The sequence below is a fragment of the Osmia lignaria genome, chromosome 14 (assembly GCF_051020975.1).
Source record: "Osmia lignaria lignaria isolate PbOS001 chromosome 14, iyOsmLign1, whole genome shotgun sequence".
In the NCBI taxonomy this organism is placed as follows: Eukaryota; Metazoa; Arthropoda; class Insecta; order Hymenoptera; family Megachilidae; genus Osmia; species Osmia lignaria.
In genome coordinates, this window is record NC_135045.1 from 5,668,477 (window position 1) to 5,684,961 (window position 16,485).

A 16,485-nucleotide genomic window follows, 5' to 3' on the forward strand; every position below is an offset into this window, starting at 1 on the left:
AAAAAAAAAAAAAAAAGGATCCGAGGAATGCAGAGATGATTGAGGAAAGTTAGGGATGCTATGATATGAAGAAAGCAGGGATTTAACGGATTCTGAGATGTAAAGAATGCAGAGGTGTAAAGGATGCAAGGATGCAAATCAATAACTTATTTTGAATACAAAGTACTTTCTTTAATTACTTACCATACATTTGGACTAATTTATGTTATGATTCTACAATAAACTTTTCTTATGCTATGACTCATAGCACAATGGAGCAGTACATCGTTCATTTAACCGAATGAGAAAAGCATTTGTCTATCAATAAAGTCACTGACAAATAATCAATAAATAACAAAAGTCACTAACAATAATAGAGGATTTTTGAAAATCCTTTATTACTATAAAAACATGAAAATTGTAAATTCTTTATTACAAAGAAATCAAAATTATGATTTTAAAATTTGTAAAAATCCGATATTCAGTGTATGTACACTTTAGCTCAACACATACTTTTCATAATTAAAAAGAAATGCAAGAGATATCTATGTTAGGCCCTTCTTAGGTTTTCCTTAGGCTCTCCATAAAAAGCAAATGGCTCTTTCTACAAAAGAAGCCTGCATTGCACCTAGGTGTACATGCATAATTTTTGCTATACATGCACTTTTGTGGTTTCCAAATTGAGCAGTCTTACTGGGACATCCCATGCAAATATTTATAAGAGAGGTACTGCTTCATTTGCACGTAACAAATTAACTCTTAAAGTACTGCGAGCAAATATACATATGTATAAGTTGCTGCTGTGGCCTAAAGACGTGGATGCGCTCACAATTAGTAATTATTATCTCGATTTACCAACATAAATTTTCCTTTGCTTTCGAGTGAAAAGTAATTTTTATCAGTTCTAAATTTCACACCATTTATGTTTTCGTATAATGAAAAAATTAGAAATAATAAAAAAAATTTTGGAATGTATGAAGTGTTCAGCTGCGTTCGGTTCCGGTCTCTAAGAGTTAAACATTCACACTTTTCGTTATGATATCTACTCAACGATAAGCATTCGTTTGTTCTCAGATAACGTTCCAATTAAACTAAATCTACAACGACGGAAATATAGCTTTTACATTGATTTTTATCTAAGAACTTTACTAAAATCCTTTAAATATGCAGCATATAAGATTAATTTATTCTTACACTTCTGTGTTGGAATCATCAAAATAAACAATAAACAATTTATTCATCAATATACAAGTACTCAGAGGTGCTTATGAGAAGAAGTTAATTTCAAATACTGCATATTTAGAAAAAAATAGCAAGCTCACTGAGGTACTTTTATTATTATGTTGATAATTACTATAACCGTTACAACTAATTACAGATTACAAATCATAAACTATGTTTACTGTAATTTTTCAATTATTTGCTACATGTATATACAGATTGTACAATGAATTTCATCAACAACCAGATTATGGTACAATGTAAGTACTAAATGAGGTGATAGTAATATGTACCACTACGATCTCCAGCTCAATTTTCGTAAATATGTATTGCAATGTTTATAATATTTAATGTCTGTTATTAGTTTAAAAATAATTTATTTTTAGCTACTTTGAAATTTTGTAAATCGAAAAATAAAATAGATATTCCATGTTACTATCACCTTCCATACCATTCTCACCTAGCTCAACAAATGAACTAAATCAATAAATTAATAATATTTGAACAATGATCACTATACAAATGCACTGTGCTATAATAAACAATTACTTTTGCTTATTACCGATAAAGATAATTAACATGTTGATTGCAACAGTAATTATTTGTGAGCAACATCGTGTGAAAATTCATAAAAATTGAATCATTTTGACTGGCGCAATCAACGTATTAGTACACTTTAAAATGCTCGATTGTAAAAATCATCGGGCAGATGTAAATTATATATCTATAATTAATATATACAATTCAATTGCTGAAAATAAATTCGTTAAGTACAATTTTATTAAAAAACGAATGAAAGTGAATGATTTAAAATTAACCAGGAGACAAATGGAACAGTTTTCAATTCTACGCATATGTACAGATTCGCTAACAAATTCACATTATTCGAATTATCGTATTCTTATTTTATTTACAAATATATGCAAATGATTACTTTCTAGAGGAAATTTACACATACGGCTCCTCCTAAGGTTTTACAAGTCACTCTCGTCTCAACTGGAATGTTCTCAATTGCAAACATCATTGTACAATTCGTTCAAATCATTCGAACGTTTATGCAACAGGTTCCAATGTATACACGTGCACATCAATTATACAAAGTTATTTCAAACAACATGTTGCACATTAGCACAGAAATAATATGTCATTGTCTGTGCTGTGTCGAGTAATCTTATATTGCATAGTAAATACAGAGTGTCTTAGAAGTACTAAGTTGCCAACATTGAAAATTCAATTTGCTGCTAAAGTAATACAAGGATTCCTCTTTATTTATGGCCGTATCTTTGTAAACGCATTGTTTTAATACAACAGTATTGTACAAAAAATCTTACAGATCAATTTAAAACATAATAATATTGTTTCATACATTTTCCTTGCTTTTAAACCTTCAACCCTTAGATTGTTTAATGTTTGGAAAATTGTACTTTCAATTAGGTAAATCGAAACTGTGTAGTAAGTAAAGAATACAGTATGATGCAGTTAACGTTGCGAAACGATGTATAAAATATAAAAACGCTTCTAAATGTAGAAATTCAAATTCAAGACCAGACTACAAAATAGAAAAATATCGTAATTTTGGGTACCCGCACAGCCCTAGTTTTACAACTTTCAAGATCCCAACCTGACCCGATCCGACCCTATCCAATCACTTCCCGACTTGAACTGAGGCTGAAGTAATCTCGATTTCAGATACTTCTAACATACTTTCGTTTAGTTTCTAATGGAGAGTGTCTTCTCACGGCATTTTTCAAGAACTGAAATTAATAGAACAATCTCATTTCTTCAAAGACACCCTGTACATATGTATTGTACATTAACTAGTACAACAGATGCAACGATAATAGATACAATAATACGATACAGTGTACAGTAATTAGGCCGAACATGTTTCAATGAATGAAATTTCTTCGAGTAATTCATAAGTTTATAAAGCATACAAAAAATATCGTATGTACATAGGAGTTAAAATGCTTATCTATTCGAAGCGCATCCTTTAGAAAATTAAAGTTACGATTTTAACGAGCTCAAATAAACTGTGATAATTAGTAATAACAGAAGTGGCAGACTTGAAAGGATCTCATTGACTAAACTTTCTCGTTCGAATAACACTAACTAACGATAAGATTGTTTCGTTGACTTCAGTTTCAGTTTCACAAGCACATTCGTTAATTGATCCCTTTCACGGTTGAGATAAATGACGATGAACAGGACGAATCTTGATCCCATCCGAAGGATTTCCCTCGAACAACCGTTCTTTTTTAATTTTTTATTTTCTTCTTTTTTTCCGCTATTGGACACTGACGTGACTACGACAGGGCAGATAGTAGGATTATGCAGATGGCCGTTCTAGATTGCACTAGAAAATTCGTGCTTGTACCCCTGGATGACATCGATTGCGCCGTGTTGTCGATTCTTCGTGGCCGTACCTCGCCACCAATATTTTTTCGTCCTTTTGTCACGGTGTTTTCAGCATCGTTATAGTCGCTGCTGCTTGCTCTCCCGTGAAGCCGTATATCTGAGAAAAAGTGATTGATTTATTAGCAGCGAGCATGAATACGAAAATTCTTTAATGTTACCCCGAAAGTAATATTAAGCTTAAATATTTTTTATTATATTACAAACGACGATGTCTGGGTCGAACAAAATCCAAACTTACAAAAATTAAACGTGTAATTTTTAAGCGAAGTGGTTTCATATTGCAAGAATAATATAAAATTTAGAAAATGAGAACAATATAAAATACAAAATTAAATTAAAATTGGGGCTCTCTCCATGGTCCGTCGTTCGAAGGTTAATGTTAATTAATTTATATAAAAAGTGATACTGTTATGGTGTTTTTTTATTCACTTTAATTATTTATAATTAAACGTGGTTAACATTTTGCCTATAATATGATCTTTGCTTCCATTAGAAAAAATTTTTTTACTCAGGGAAAATCGATCAAAATCCATACTCCTTTTTATTAAAATAACAATTGTTAATTTCAGAAAATTTATGAACAATCCCAGAGATCCAATGTAAAAAGGAAGACATCAATTAAATTTTGGAATGTGTGTAATGGAGGAGAGTTCTTGAAATTTTACCTTTTGTAATTACCGTCGTTTCTCCCTCGGACTTTTCAATTTCGATTTTCCGTATTCCCTTGAAACGACAGATTACAATTGAATAAAACGCGAAATGCCCAGGAAAACCCTAGGAAAGTTTTCGTGAAACGAAAGATCAGATTACTTTTCATAGTGAAGGCGACGCGGTAGTTCATAAACCGCCGTGGGATTTCATCAAAATCCCGTTGAGAACGAAGTGTTTGTCGCCTTGGAGAAGATCTACGGCATCGTGCCACGTTGCTGAAAGTTCGCGGGTAAATTTCACGTCTTCCTTCGAACTTTCCCTTCAAAAAGTTTCTCACACCACTGTGCGTAAGTTCTCGCATTACGCCGAGGCCGATGATTTAAAAGGAAGTTCTCAGGGAATTTCTAAGCGGGATAACGTATTTACGTTAAAATACGCCCGCCGTATCTACTTTTCATTTATACCAAAGTTCTTAATCGAATATCCTACTGTTAAGCTCCACCGCTGCCATGTACAACGTTGAAGGCAGTCTTACATCTTACTTCGCGTGCTTTTTTAAGAAATTTCCCTATTTCCCTTATGGTTTCAATAACTTGTCGAATAAAGCAATATTGATCCAAATTCTTTTACGTCAAAATTGAAATAAGTATAATCTGTTATGTCACTGATGAAATTTTTAAACTCCTCTATTTTAACCCTTGCGCTACTATGAAATATAGTCTCATCAGTTTTAGGTTTATAACGAATTCTCCGTACAAGATTAATGAAAATATAATGATCGTTACAAAACGCAACAAAGGAAAAAATATGAGAACTTGATTGCACATTGTTACAACTACGTGGTGAATTGAATTCAATTTTTACTTGGAAACTTCGAAATGTAAACATGCAAACGCGACTGTACGCGCTTGAATATTCAAACTTGCTCCGACAAAGCTGCAACTGTTGCTTGAATGTACAATGTCAACGAAGCAAATGCAAAATTGTTGGAAATGATACCCGAAAGCTAACTTTGTAATTAATTAATAATTGTAATAAACGTTCTTTTCATAACAATAGCTATAATATTTGAATTATGTTCTACAAATAAACTGAAAAGAAAAAATAATTTGGGAAAAAGTAATTTAACTGCTACAGTGAAAACGGACGTTTATTACTAAATATTGAAATTCCAATTATGGATAACAGGAACAATTAATTTTCAAATTTGAAACTTTCAATTTACCGCCGAAATTAAAATACTATCTTTTTATTTGTGGTTTAATTGTATCTACTTTGCGGTGCCGGTCGCCGGTGATTCCTACGCTATTCAACGTATTGCATTAATACCGGTAGCGCATGCGACAATCAAGATAGCAAGAGAACTCCGAAATTGCATTGTGTACAAAAACAGTCAGAATAGCAGTCTGTAGTGAAACTAGTAACCCCGGGCATCAATCAAGTGCACGCGATTTTCAAACTCATTTTTCTAGAAAATGAAGTTTCGTACGACAAAAAGTTGCACTATTTCCATTTCATTTTTAGCCGCGGAACGTTCCACGTTCTATTTAGGGCATATATACTTCCGAACAATGAAGGATATAAATTTATTCGTTAAAGGCGATTAACACATTCAGCATTTACCGAAGTTGCATTTAAGAAGTTCGAATGACAAATGGATTGCGACCACGACATAGGAAGGTCATAAATTAAAGCATTAAGAAGCGGCACTGATTGATGTCGCGGCATTCAGGACCGCATACTGCGTTCTGCTTTAGGGTTCCCTTTCACTATATTCCATAAAATAGTCTTAACCGTTTTCCTTTTACCCTTCGACCTCAACCTTTTCACCTTCTTCTACTCTTTTTCTTTCTAGCTCTATTTGACATAGAGAACCTTAAAAAGCTAAAGCAATGGTCCTTTTCCTTCAGTCTTCATACAATCTCCTGGTACACGCGCGTCTTCGGAGTATTCCAACTCCTCCGAGCTTTCCAAGTTTTTGATTATTTCATGAATGTGAAAAATGGATGCACCAGGTAAAACTGATAGAAGAAGCAGATGAAGAAAATCGAGAAGAGTGGACGTTTAAAGATAAGAAAAATTGGAAGGAAGTGGTTACATATTGTTGCAGGTGGGTTTGAATGCGATTAGGTAATTCACGAAGTACTGGATTGATCGAATAGCGTGATATGTCGGATACTTAAGGCAGTATACTGTATCATCGTCCTGGTTTATTTGGGGTACAATACATCTCGTTACTTAAAGAGATTGCTCTGATGCTCATTCCTGACTTAGCAATACAATGCTGAAGTTAAACTACAGTTTTGTATTGATGTATGTGCGTCTGTGAACGAAAGATTTCTGAGGATCAAACAGTAGAGTGTAAAGAAAAAATTTCAATAATGGAAGATCATTGCTTTTGAATATTAATATTACAACCTTATCTTCTTTTTAATTCTTGAACAGCGAAGTCTGGGTCAATCGAAACCCAAATTTATAAACCATATACAAGGAAATTAAGTTAAAGTTAAATGTATAATTTTAAAAGGAACAGTATAAAATTTAAAAAATCAAAATAATACAAAATTGTCACTCCCGTGGTCGGCCATTCAAGGGTTAAATTTGTTAATATGCGTTTTGGTTTTTCTGCCTTGAAAAAGAAATTTACTAGTGATTAAAGTTACTCACCATCGTTCCTAAGGATATTAGGCAATGAAGTATCCGTTCCTTCATTCTGGATAGGCTCCATACTAGGCAGTGGTCCTTGTCGTGAGTTTTGAATATTTTCAACTGAAAAATAAATGATTTATTTCTCTATTAGTACTATTTTCAATTCTGTTCTATGTAATGGACGTTTACTACATAATCTATTATTTTTGTATCGAATTAACAAAATTTTGAAAATCATAATTTAAGATTTAATAAAAAAAAAGTCGTTATACTTTGATCACTAACATTTTTGAATAACAGTTTATTTTTATTATTTATTCATGAAACCTTGGTACATGTTGTTGGTAAAATCATTTATTCTGGAACGTGTTCGTTAATAAAGCAACAATTTTTTTTTTAAATGCGATATCTTTGACAGCTGTATAAAATATAGGAATCGATAGACCATAGACGATACATCAAAATTGAATAAAATTTCATCCATTTTTAAGTCAGGTCACTGGGAGAAGCTGTACACATATTCATATTGCACTCGATATTTGTTTAAATATAACTTCGACAATTTTTTGAAATAAATTGAAATGTGACAACAAATCAATTCGTGGAGTTAATTGTGAGTGGCTTTTCTCATTTTATTTTGCTGTGGCTGCAAGGTCGTAACAATTAGAATATCTTTCCAATATAAATTCTAGATTTACAAGATATTACGAGGTAACATAATACATCCATTAATTTTCACGGCATTCATTAGCATCTTTATTTGCATTTCTGAATATATTGTATAACGGAGTAAATCATTGTAATTCTGAAAATTTGTCTTTGTTAATAAATTTACCTTCTTCGACAGTGGAACTGGGGGTGGTCGTCGTTTTCAATTGTGTTGTTGGTGTTGGTATATCTATAAAGTATATATTGTAATTTTAATTCATTGTTAAATCACTAATCATTTTGGGTGCTACGATACTTTTAATAGTACAGTAGGGCTCTCGTTATATTGCCGTCGATAGGACTGTAGGAGGAAAATTTGTCATTTGAAGAGGTCAAGGGAGATAGAAATTTATAATTTCTATAGACTATGGTAGCAGGAGAGTAGCACTACTATGCTTAAAAATTCGTATCTAGGTCAAATCGTTCTATAAAATTTAAATTAAAGAAAAGTGCAAAATGGTGCAGAATTTTTTAAAAAGGTACAAAATACAATACTTACGGTAGAGTTTAATACTGCCATCTGTTTCTCCTAGAGAATTCTTCGATATGCATTTGTACGTTCCGTAATCGGACTTTTCCACCGACAATATTGTAAGTTTCATTTGTATTTTGTATGCATTGTCTGTAACTGATTGCTGATATTTTTCTCCTGGAATTATAATAATTCAGCTTAATTTCAATAAATCTACGTTAATCATATAAAATGCACAATTTGTAATTATAATGAGCAGTAAGCATATTTAGAAATTTATATTTACAATTAATTAATAAAACGAGCATATATAATATTTTTACAAATAACATTCTTACAGAATAAAAACAACTAAACTATTCTGAATGAATACCTGTTAAAAAGAATATAAATAATTGAATAAGCATAAACAATCTTTTTAATAAAAACATGCATTCATAACAACTCCATACAATTTTTCATAACTGAAATATTAAAAGGAGAACAAATTAAATTCGAGCTAACTGAGAACAAACTGAGGAAAATAATTATAGTGCAAAAAGCTATTTTAAAAAATACAAAACAGTACACATATATTTTTTTAATCGTATCCTATTTTTTGATCGACTCCTGCATTTCAGCTGCGAACGTACATACGTTTCGCGTTTTATCCAGGGGAGATTCGTTAAGTCAAACTTTCGCTCAGGAATTAATAACACAGCAAACATCGTTTTCCCTTGGTAAACCGCAGGCTACGAGCGAAAAGAGCGGCGCAAAGAGCAGAAGTCATGACAATCACCTGCCATTAAACTTGTATACCCCGTCCAGCAAAGCCGGAAAACGTCTGGTTTGCGATGCTTGAGAAGGGTGCGAGTCGTCGCGATGTAGAAAGGACAGTAATGGCATTGGTAAGTAGCCGGAGGCACGACACTCTTCATATACAGAGCTTTTTATAGCATATTGTTCTTCGTTACTTTTGTTCGCGCGATGTTCGATAGTAATCTAACAAAACTAAGATCTAAACTATAATCTTTATCCCTCGAACGATGGAATTGGGTCAATTGTGACCGAGACCTATGAAGCGTATCCAATGGTATTTTCACTAAAATTAGTCTTATCAATTTTTAAATGAAATATTTATAAAATAGAAATAATACATTGCATTCTGTAGATCACTACAAGCAACGTGTGGTTTCACTGTCCTTAATTGGGTTACATCTTATCAAATTACTCTGAAAGATTGCCTTGGGTTCGTCTCTGATCAAAAACGGGGTTCGGCATCAGGATAAAAACGAGACACTTGGAAACCCAAACAAACGAGTCTGAGATGTGAGACGACACCTTAAGTCTGGTGCACATGTTTCGATAGGATTGAATTGAACCTAGTACACATTGAAGCAGAATCCCTAAAAATAGGGAGAAAATTGAATTTATGATCTATGCTTCAAAGGGTTAATCAGAAAATTAAAGTTAAATAGATTGATATTTTTAACAAGAAAAATTGTAATAAGTTCCAAAGTAAATATGGTAAATATCCTTTGACTTTGCGAACATTAAAAAAAAAATTAATTAGTTTCACAAGAAACAAACATTGGCAAACATTTTCTAATAATTGCAAAGACAAATACATATTCATTATTAATGAAAACAACAGTTTTCTTGATAGCTTATGAAAGTTAATTAAGAAGCCAATAGTGTGTGATTCTTTTTCAGCGGACTTTGTACGGAAAAAGCAGTACGTAATTAATTATTTGCTATTTCCTGCCAGAATCAATACTATCAATTAAAAATATCGAAAGTTTACTTTTTTCCTTTCATAACGAAAAAAAATCAATACCAAGAAATATTGTTTACCAACAAATTCGGTGAAACACACTGCATATCTTATCACTGTTCCAATGACCATTCTTAATGTGGCGCAACGAAACTTACAAAGAAAGTGCAACCATAAAAAAGCGAAATAAAAGTTTACATTCGTGTTTTACGAGATTCACACGTAAATAAATACAACATGCTACCTTCGCGTTTGCCTGTCCGTAATGGACGTGTTCCTGGGCTGCTAATTCACTGAAGAGCGATTGAACCGTACTGGCCAACATAGTTAACGCTGTTTTATTAACGAGTGTACACGCACGATACACTAGCGTTCATGTGTGCACCGTATATACCGTACATTACCGCTCAAAAGTATCAAATTTATCAAATTTCGGATGAATTTGAAAATAAATTAAAGTTATACAGTATTAAACAGTTTCATACTTATATTCAATCGTAGAAAACGTATCATGAGAAGTTGATGAATATTTGTAACCAATTAAAATTTTTAAACAATTAAATCGATCATTTTTATTAAGTTACCAACAAATATCTATACCTTTGTGATTACTAAGTAATAAATAGAATTTAAGGTATAATTTAATTTCAGTATATAAAATCCAAGAGTTTTGTTGAAAATGTCAAACGACTTAATACTTTTGAACATTAGTGTACATTACCAAAACGATCTAACATCGTCTCAAACGGATAGGTAGAAACGTATAGAGCCATAATTGCGTCGAATGAGCCTTGGTATTGAACTTTTCACGTAATATAATTATTTACAAAATGTTTTGGCAGTATATGTTTTTGTTAATTTGCGATGTTCCATAAAATGGGGCGAATAAAAGTGAAACTTTATAACTAATATATTGATTATTACATTTATGTATCCATTTTTAATTATTTTTAGTCTATATAATAAGATTGGTCAGAAGAATTTTTTCTCTTCCATTTGCTAGAAGGGGTGTAACCATGTTATTCACTTTGCAGAAAGGTGCGTTATCAAATTTCACTTTGAGAGCTAACTATTTCGCCACTATCGGAGGAAAATTTTTGGAACTTTGTAGCATAGAGCGAAAAGCTACGATATTATACCGAATATTAGTTCTTGAAAATTAGTTTTATAGATTGATATTTTGCAATTTTTATAACAAAAATTCGTGTTATTTTATCAGAAATTTGTAAAGCTTTATGTACAAATATGAGCCTCAATTTACAAGGTATTTTTGCACAACAAATCTAAAAGAAAAATTGCTATATTGAACTCATGATATATTGTAATTGGCTTGCCTAATTAGTGATGAATTTCATTTCAGATAAATATTGGAAGCAACATAACATGCAGACTACAGCAAGAAAATTAATGAATTAATTTCCATTATTCGTTTAAACAAATCTCTAATTTGAAAAAACAAAAATAAATTTGTGCAGCTACACTTGCCTAATAATCAATTAGAAATACCAGTTTTTATAATTTCATTATTCTCTTTGGTCCAATAATTGATTGATTTTGGAAAGGCTTCTGAATGACACTCAAGAGTCATCTTCTGTCCCTCTTGTGCACCTACCAATTGATTTTGGATCGAAATCATTGGAGTGACTGTGAATTCATAGTAAGGAAGGTTATGATATTTTTGTTGAAAAAACAGACGTACATATATAGATACAATTTTAAAAGAAAAAAAATACTTACAGTGCACTATCAGCATTATTCTTTTACTGACTGTAGGAGGCACCCCATTGGAAGCGATACACAGGTATGCACCCATCTGTAATCTATTTACCTTTGTGATAGTGAAGATTGACCCTTCTACACTTCTTACTACAACAAAATAAACAATTTATAAAATTAATGTATAGAAAAAAATGAATTACAAAAATATTTAACGCAAGGTCGAGACAGGAAATAACTGCTTTGATTAATAAAATAAATATGTCCAATTTAATTAATTATTACTTCAATGTATCTAAATTAATTTCACTGTTCACATTTCACATTTAATTTCTCTTATTAATTGTCACTTCGTACCGCTATAATATAATGCATCAACAAAACTAAGAACAGAATTTTCGTTTATGGCTTACTAAGAAAGTTTAGTAGAAACTTCAATAACAAAGTAACAAGCAAAGTTTTCAAATTTAACCGCAAAACTTTATGAGTTCAACTACTTGATGCACTTTGATCTCTGCGAAATTATTTGTAGGGAGCAACATTTCCGAACATGAATTTCAATAAATTTATTACAAGCTTTTATGTTACTTATTAGGTAATTTAGCCAATAAAATAGTAGAAAACATTAATAAGTATTAATAATGTTAATTTGATTTTTAATACTAATACTATAACATATATGTAGGTGCTATTACATATTAAACTAAACTCAATTTTCTGCTGATTTAATATTTTAATTATTAACATAAATAATTTATAAATATGTGCTTTCATTTAATTTGTTTTATCAGAATCACAAATGCTCAATTTCATCAGATCGAAAATCATTTGCGAAACAGCAGCGTTGATTTCCCGCCACAAAAAGTTCGTAATAATAGCGGGTTCGAAATTAATGTTAACTAACCGAGTCGGTTTTTGCTATAGCACTTCCGATACCGCGAACACTCCTCGCTTTTTGTTAGTTCGCTTAATCTGAATAACATTCAATGTTATGAACGCATTCCTGGTGGATTGCATCGTGGACGTAATGCTTGTAGAGAATTTCTTGCTAACTGCGGTTTACCCGGAGAAGCCTTGATTATATTTCGTTATGGTGTTTCAGGTCTGATTCGATCTCCAAACTTAGTTATACCAACAAATAAGATTCAGATTGAAAAACAATGTAAGAAATAAATGTATTAAATCATTCTTGTCTTTTATTACCTATACTAAATTCCTTTAAAATGTACACTACCGACCAAAAGTTTGAAATTGTTTGCTAAATTTCTATCCGAATCAAATTTTCTGGGGAGATAACCAAATATTTTGTTTACCAAATAAGATTTTGAAATTTATTTGTATACATTATTATTTTCGAACAAGTTTATTACAAAGTGCCCATCGTTAAAAATAACTGTTACCTTCTTTATTAGTGCAAAGGAAAGTATAAAAATTTGTATTGCCAATATAAAACAGATAAAATTGTACGACTCGCTGGGGGATTTCACCTTCTATTTCTAGAACAGTAGGGTCAATAGTGGTTGCAGTAATAACCGCACATAGAGCACAGTCAGTCGGTAAACGTAAATCTCACACTGACAAACTAAAAGGCGGTCACAGTGGTTGTTTCCAGTTAAATTTTCGATTCGTTGAGCTGTGATTTTGTCTACCAAAACGTTCAATTTTTACGCACGACAATTTATGTTATAGAGACTCTTGTTAACATTTTCGTGATGCGAATACGGGATAAACCGAATAGAAGTTAAACTTCTGAATAAATTTTTTATGTTATACATAATCAATTATGTAAAATAAAAAAAGGCTACTTTTCAAAAATTCACTTTCTTGCCTTTGTACAATTCTAGTACATTTCCCAGGACTTTCAAAAGGGAATGTAAATAATGAAGGGGTTAAAGCATTTGTCCTATCTGACCCCTTTTCCGAACTACAACCGTTTCTCTCTTCCAGTAATTCTTTTGACAAATTGAGCTCTTCATTAACTATTTATAAGCAACACTTAATATCTCACGTACGATCTTATGTAAACCCTGTCTTGTACTGTTTTTGCACGTTCCTTTGATAAGAGCAGAAAGTGTCTGATACAGTTCTACGATAGTCCACATTTGAATTGATAATGGTAGATTATACAAATGCAGAAATGGCAGGCATGCATTTAATGTAACGTCGTTCTCGTGAGGCATTTGTATGCAGAACGTCTTCCTAATAAACGTGAAAATTTGAAAGAATGCACAAATACCTTTTGGTATAATAAATTATTTAAAAAATCCTGGTTAGACCTAAAATGTATTATGTCAAGATGGTTACTTGACTATTCCTTGTTTTCACGTAGGAAAGACAAGGACGGTGCTACGTTTCTTAGTTTCTCTGCATGAAGCCACCAAGATCGATTCAAACTTGGGCCCAGGGTTGCTAGCGGTAGGGGCACAAACAGGGACCGTGTGACTATACCACTTACGATGTCACGTTTCTTCTCCCTCTACCATCCATCGATCATAAGAAGTCCCGTGAGAATAACACAATCTGATTGGTCGCGCCCCACCTAACGATAAGTTCACACCTACTTTCGCTCGTGACGTATGATTGGTCGAAGCGGTCGCATCTACTAATTAGGCTCGCGTAAAATTACGGGATCAGTCGATATGTGCCCCTGTGTTGCCCCGCGAGACTTCTACTCTGCAAAGACAGAAAGATGACTAACGGGACGGCAGAGAGACAAAGGGAGCACTTCGCACGCCCACCCTGTCCTCGCGTTTAAAGTTTTCCTTACTTCTAGCAACCCTGCTTGGGTCTTTACTCTTGTTAACCTTGAATAGTTCTTTGTCTTCCATAGTGCCCAGAGATGTATCTATATATAAGCAGTTTTCAAAAGTTCATTCATAGAGAGTTAACTCATTAATTTAAAGCACGGTATATCGTTCAACCCTGTCGCAATTATTTATAAACCGATTATTTTCTGAATCGTGATGTCACGATAAAATAGAAAGTCGTTAAACCGCGGCATACATTTTTCTCGCCTTACGCTAGATCGAACTTTCGACATAGGAATAGATACGGGTAGGAGACAAAAGAACGATAAATCGTTATCGTGACTCGCAGATAGTCTTCGTTTGTCGAATATTACTCGACGTTATTGTGTGAAACGCAGAACGCGTATTTCATTCTGACATCGTTGGTGTGCCAACGATACAGGTGCAACGACAGCTTTGTATACAGCTTCTGCATCACGCATCGTGCTCGTTAAATAAGTTTGAAAGCCATCGGTGATAAATTTTCATTGTACCCTCGGCTGTTCGTCGTATATTTTTTTTCTCTGCCTTCGTACCGTATTCACGCGAGTGTGGTTCAGGAACATTTTTTTTCATTTTGCATTTTCATTCGTCGACGGAATTCTAATTTTGATTGAAAATTTGTTACTTGTATTTCATACTTATTCTAAACTATATAAATGTAATTATAGTCTATATTATTGTACAAGTATTGTACGTTACACCTTTTATCTTAATCAAATACGAAGTTCAATTAGCTGTTTCTTACCTTCCTGACCATTTTCAAGAAGTATAGCTTCTCCATCTTCCCGTCTCCAAGTAATATTTGGTTTGGGTGAACCCGTCGCGGCGCAACGTAACGTAACGTTACTACCCTCTCGCACCACCATATCCGTACTCGTCGAATAATCTAAAATATCAGGCGGTACTGAAATCAAAAAATTCACAAGATTTTTAGACAATGTCTCTAACAAAGACGTAGAATCAAAATCTGTGGACCAATTTCGAGGACCAATATGTAGAAATAAAACAATAAATTCAGACTGATTAAAACAATAGTTCATTAAGGGGGTATTTCAATCTGTTACGGTCTGGGATAAATAATTTGACCGTCTGTTCATGATAGTGAAAAATAAAATTGCTATTACAGTTTGTAACGTTACAGGTGAACGTATCTTGTATTCCATTCATGTAAGTGTTCACCGACTGAACGAAGGTTACACGTGTTGCGTATAGTTCAAATGGACCGCGAGAGGTTAATTATACGTTAGCGGTGACGTATTTTCCTGACGGTACAAAGATAGATAACCCGCCGCTATTTAGCTTTCCTGTAATTTATAACTGGACTGAGAGTTCTATCGGGATGGCACCTGGACACAGGCTACCAGAATGAATGGTTCGAACGAAAAGGTGGTGGTTAGCAACTCGAATTCGTAGAGCTATCGAATGGCGATGGACAATTTAAACAGACGCGAGTTTACAGATGGCTAGCAACCCTGTGTCTCGTTGTCTTTGAGAAGTACAGTACAGTTTTGAAGGATGCGGCCGCGATGTAGGGAAGCGATAATATCTTTGATAAGAGAACCATCAGCAACAACATCACGCATCGCAGAACCTGTAAAGCAGGGATGAACATCAGAGTAATCTCTTGGAGTAATGAGATACATTGTAACCCGAACGAAGGAGGGCAATGACACAACGTGATACAGGATGATTCGCTCTCGATGCTGTATAAGGGAAGCATCGTCAAGCACACTGGGCCCATTTTCTTACACGTATACACATAGACGCAGCCGTCTATCACTGTTTAAACGCATGCACCATGTCTCCACTGAGGTATACAGCGATATGTATTTACTGGGTGAATCATATGTGTCCACATTACAGGGGATGAATCTATATACACATTACACTTAAGCATTCAAGTTCAACCTTATTATTAATTATTTGGCATTATTATACAAGCTCATATTAATATTAACAGTTTCTAATAAAGAATCGTTATATACTGTTGAATTAAAAGTTTCATCAATACAACAGGTACTTCAATAATTAAGATGATGAGACAATGCAGCGTGACGGCGGCTTAAAGCTGCATGTCAGATCACCATCCTAGGTTGTTTGGATTATAATCTGTCATGTTATTTCGAAGG

General features: G+C 33.2%; 1 protein-coding gene across 1 annotated transcript in view; it reads right to left on the reverse strand.

Moving 5' to 3' along the window:
* Window positions 1–171: 171 nt before the first annotated feature.
* LOC117607272 (neurotrimin) overlaps window positions 172–16,485 on the reverse strand; it is a 99,367-nt gene continuing 83,053 nt past the window's right edge. The window contains exons 4-10 of the mRNA XM_076691984.1: window positions 15,102–15,260; window positions 11,589–11,717; window positions 11,358–11,495; window positions 8,126–8,275; window positions 7,754–7,816; window positions 6,937–7,038; window positions 172–3,715 (exon numbers count right to left, since the gene is read on the reverse strand). Of these exons, the coding sequence (XP_076548099.1) occupies window positions 3,507–3,715; window positions 6,937–7,038; window positions 7,754–7,816; window positions 8,126–8,275; window positions 11,358–11,495; window positions 11,589–11,717; window positions 15,102–15,260 (950 nt within the window). The 3' untranslated portion in view covers window positions 172–3,506. The remainder of the gene's footprint in view (window positions 3,716–6,936; window positions 7,039–7,753; window positions 7,817–8,125; window positions 8,276–11,357; window positions 11,496–11,588; window positions 11,718–15,101; window positions 15,261–16,485) is intronic.